Source organism: Marmota marmota, unplaced genomic scaffold (assembly GCF_001458135.2).
Source record: "Marmota marmota marmota unplaced genomic scaffold, marMar, whole genome shotgun sequence".
Taxonomy (NCBI): domain Eukaryota; kingdom Metazoa; phylum Chordata; class Mammalia; order Rodentia; family Sciuridae; genus Marmota; species Marmota marmota.
In genome coordinates, this window is record NW_026009968.1 from 1 (window position 1) to 3,198 (window position 3,198).

The 3,198-nt window shown below is 47.3% G+C and overlaps 1 protein-coding gene across 1 annotated transcript; it reads left to right on the forward strand.

Moving 5' to 3' along the window:
* Positions 1 to 1,170: 1,170 nt before the first annotated feature.
* On the forward strand, positions 1,171 to 2,727 carry LOC107134833 (derlin-2-like). Its single transcript, XM_015476857.2, has 2 exons — positions 1,171 to 1,328; positions 2,158 to 2,727. The coding sequence occupies exons 1-2, from the start codon at positions 1,236 to 1,238 to the stop codon at positions 2,245 to 2,247; spliced, it is 183 nt and encodes a 60-aa protein (XP_015332343.1). The 5' UTR covers positions 1,171 to 1,235; the 3' UTR covers positions 2,248 to 2,727.
* The last annotated feature ends 471 nt before the right edge of the window (positions 2,728 to 3,198 follow it).

The following is a 3,198-nucleotide window of genomic DNA, read 5'->3' on the forward strand; positions in this document are numbered from 1 at the left end:
AATTTTTTTTTTTTTTTTTTTGGTACCGGGGATTGAAGCCAGGGGGTGCTTAACCACTAAGCCACATCCCCAGTCCCTTTTCTTTTGAGACAGGGTCTCGCTAAGTTGCTGAGACTGGCCTTGAATCTGGGATCCTCCTGCTTCATTGCTCCGGAATTCTTTAGCGTTTTCTAACTTTGTTAGCCCACCCAATAAAGTATGATGCTCTTAACCTCTCCTGCAATGATTAGGCTAGTCTTTGCTCCGACCAAAACGAGCTATTTTTCTTGCCCTCCAGTAGGCATGCCTTGGGTAAACAGCCTTTAAGGGCCACTGCAAGCACCCTTTCCTGATGACCCACCACACCCTACTCTGAATTCCCATCAGTTGCTCTCTTCGCAACTGACTGATCTAGTCCTACGGTCTCATCTTCTCTGCTAGCCTTAGAGTTCCTGAAGGTAAGACGAGATTCAGGGCGGGAGACGCCCAGGCCATCTCGGCGGACTTAGATGCTTTAAGAGGTCGCGAACACTCTGGACAGGACCCAGAAGCGGCAGAGCTGGAGAAGCTTCCAGGCAGCTCCCGGCTCCCATCCGGCCCTGCGATCCCGCTGCATGCCGGGACCTTCAGGTCGGGGCCCGCAGCAGGGCGGCGCGGCTCACCCACAGGCCGCTCAGGTCCCTCTACGTGGGGGAACCTAGTTCCAGCCTCCCCTCAGCGAAAACGCGGCCCCGCAGCATTTACCGTAGCTACCATGGAGGTGATGAAGTCGATCACACACAAGCGTCCCGCTATCTCCTTTAAGGCACCGCGATCTGCCAAAGATGGGCGGCACTGCTGGCACCTCAAAATTCCGACTGATACGTGCCTCCACGAACGAAAGCAAAGGCGGGATGCTATCGCCCTCCCGATTGGCTGACTGTCGGGTCAGAGTGGGCACCTCGATTGGTGACGGAAAGGGGCCAGAAGGGAAAGCTAGCTGTGGCCGGCGGGGATTGGCGGAAGGAATCGATCTTTTCTCTCTTCTTTCCTACGTTGGAAGGAGGAGAAGGTGGGCCGGGGCGCCGCGGAGACGCAACTCGTGATTGGTGGGTCAGCGATTCTTAACGCTCTAGTGATTGGTGGCTGGCCGATTGTGCGGCGCTGATTGGACAGTAGCGGGTAAGCTAAAGCCTGGGACGCTCTGAGTCCGCCCTGCCGTTTGGGCATACTGGCGGAAGGGGAAGTTGGGGGGTGGGCAGGCGGCGGTGGGAAAGATGGCGTACCAGAGTCTCCGGCTGGAGTATCTGCAAATCCCACCGGTTAGCCGCGCCTACACCACCGCCTGCGTCCTCACCACCGCCGCTGTGGTGAGCAGCTGCAGCGCCTCCTTCTCCTTTTCCGGGCTGGATATGACTGGTTCTTCAGGAAACTGGGGTTGGGCCTCGAGGAAGCCCAGAGGGTCTGGTCCCAGGGGTGGGTAGAGGCATACAAGGCACACTCCTGGGTTCGGGGTGGTTCCAAGAGTGCTAATTCAATGGCCCGAGAAGGGAGTGCTGCTCCATGAGGGATCAGATCAGTCTCTGAGAGATGAAACCGGACCTATAGGTGGTAAGGGCTGCGGGAGCCGCCCACCCAAAATGTGTCCGAAAGCTATAGTAATTTTTAGGTGGTAACGTAGTGATTTGTGGGAGGAAGGTCCGCTAAGTGAAGAGACTTAGGTATTGAATATAGAAAAGTATCGAGAGGGAAACATCATAGGGGTCTGTAGATAAAAGGGGCTGGCGGTAGCACCCAGTCCTAATGATGGCAGGGTCTCCAGTCTCGTTATTTCAAGTAAGTTGTGTTTTCCACCCATCTGTTTCGGTGGTGCCCACGTAATGGGCAAATTAGTAATAGCTGCTCTTACGTAGACTAAATCTAAAAGTACCATCACCTGCCTGCCTCCTATGCATTCATGTGATCCTCAAGCATTGTAACATTTTTTTAAAATGTTGTGTTATTGAGGATACAAAGAGTTGTGCCAGGTGTAGACAATTCTTTACCAGCTTCTTCCTCTGGCCTAAGAAAGGCTTAAAAGTAATTCATCCTAAGTGATTTGAGAATTGGCACTTGCTAGACCTATTTACTAATCCTTTGTTGTAAGTGATGAAATTTTTTTTGATTGATTTGTTTTAAGACGTTCTTTTTCTATTTCAGCAGCTGGAATTGATCACACCTTTTCAGCTGTACTTCAATCCTGAATTAATTTTTAAACACTTTCAAGTAAGTGGCCCTTCAAAACCATAGTTAATGTTTCTGTTGCTTCTGTTTTGAGCTGTTAAGTAGCAAACTCTGCCATGTGGCATCTCAGAAAAGAGTCCACTGGGGTCCTGAGATTGTAAATCATATTGTTGAGGTGTAAAGCAATGATTCTGCAAGCTGGCTGGGCTTCAGAGTCACTTAGGGAACTTTTAAGAGATTCACAAGCTTTTTATCTGTAGAAGCTTTTTAATTCTGTACTAAATCAGAATCACCAGGGTTAGGAATTTTATCTTTAAGGTTCCTTGCATGGTTTTCATGTGTTCAGTTCCTGTATTGGGTATCTCACTGTCTTATAGTTTATTGTAGTTTTAAAAGGAGACTGATTAGCAAGGTGCCCAGGGAGTTTTGCAGGATGGCTTTATTTTGTCCTTCACCACCTGTTCACACCACCTTCTTGTTATCATCATGATTCAGTTCATAAATTCAATTCTTTTTTTAAAAATTTTTTTTTAGATATACATGCCAGTAGAGTGTATTTTTTCATATATATATATATATATGTATATATATATATATATTATTTAAGTTGTTGATAGGCCTTTATTTATTTGTATGTGGTGCTGAGAATCGAACCCAGTGCCTCACACATGCCAGGCAAGTATGCTACCGCTAAGCCACAGCTCTAGCCCAGTAGAGTGTATTTTGACATACATGCATGGAGTGTAACATTCTAATTAGGATCCCATTCTTGTGGTTATACATGATGTGAAGTTTCACTAGTCATGTATTCATATATAAACATAGGAAACTTATGTCTGATTCATTCTTCTGGCTTTCATAAATTCAATTCTGACAGCACTTTTAAGTCAGTTCATCTTGCCCTGTGCAGTGGTTCATGCATATAATTCCAATGACTCGGAGGATCACATGTTTGAGGCCAGCCTGATTGTGCAGAGCCTGCCTCAAAAATAAGAATGAAAAAGTGTTGGCAATATA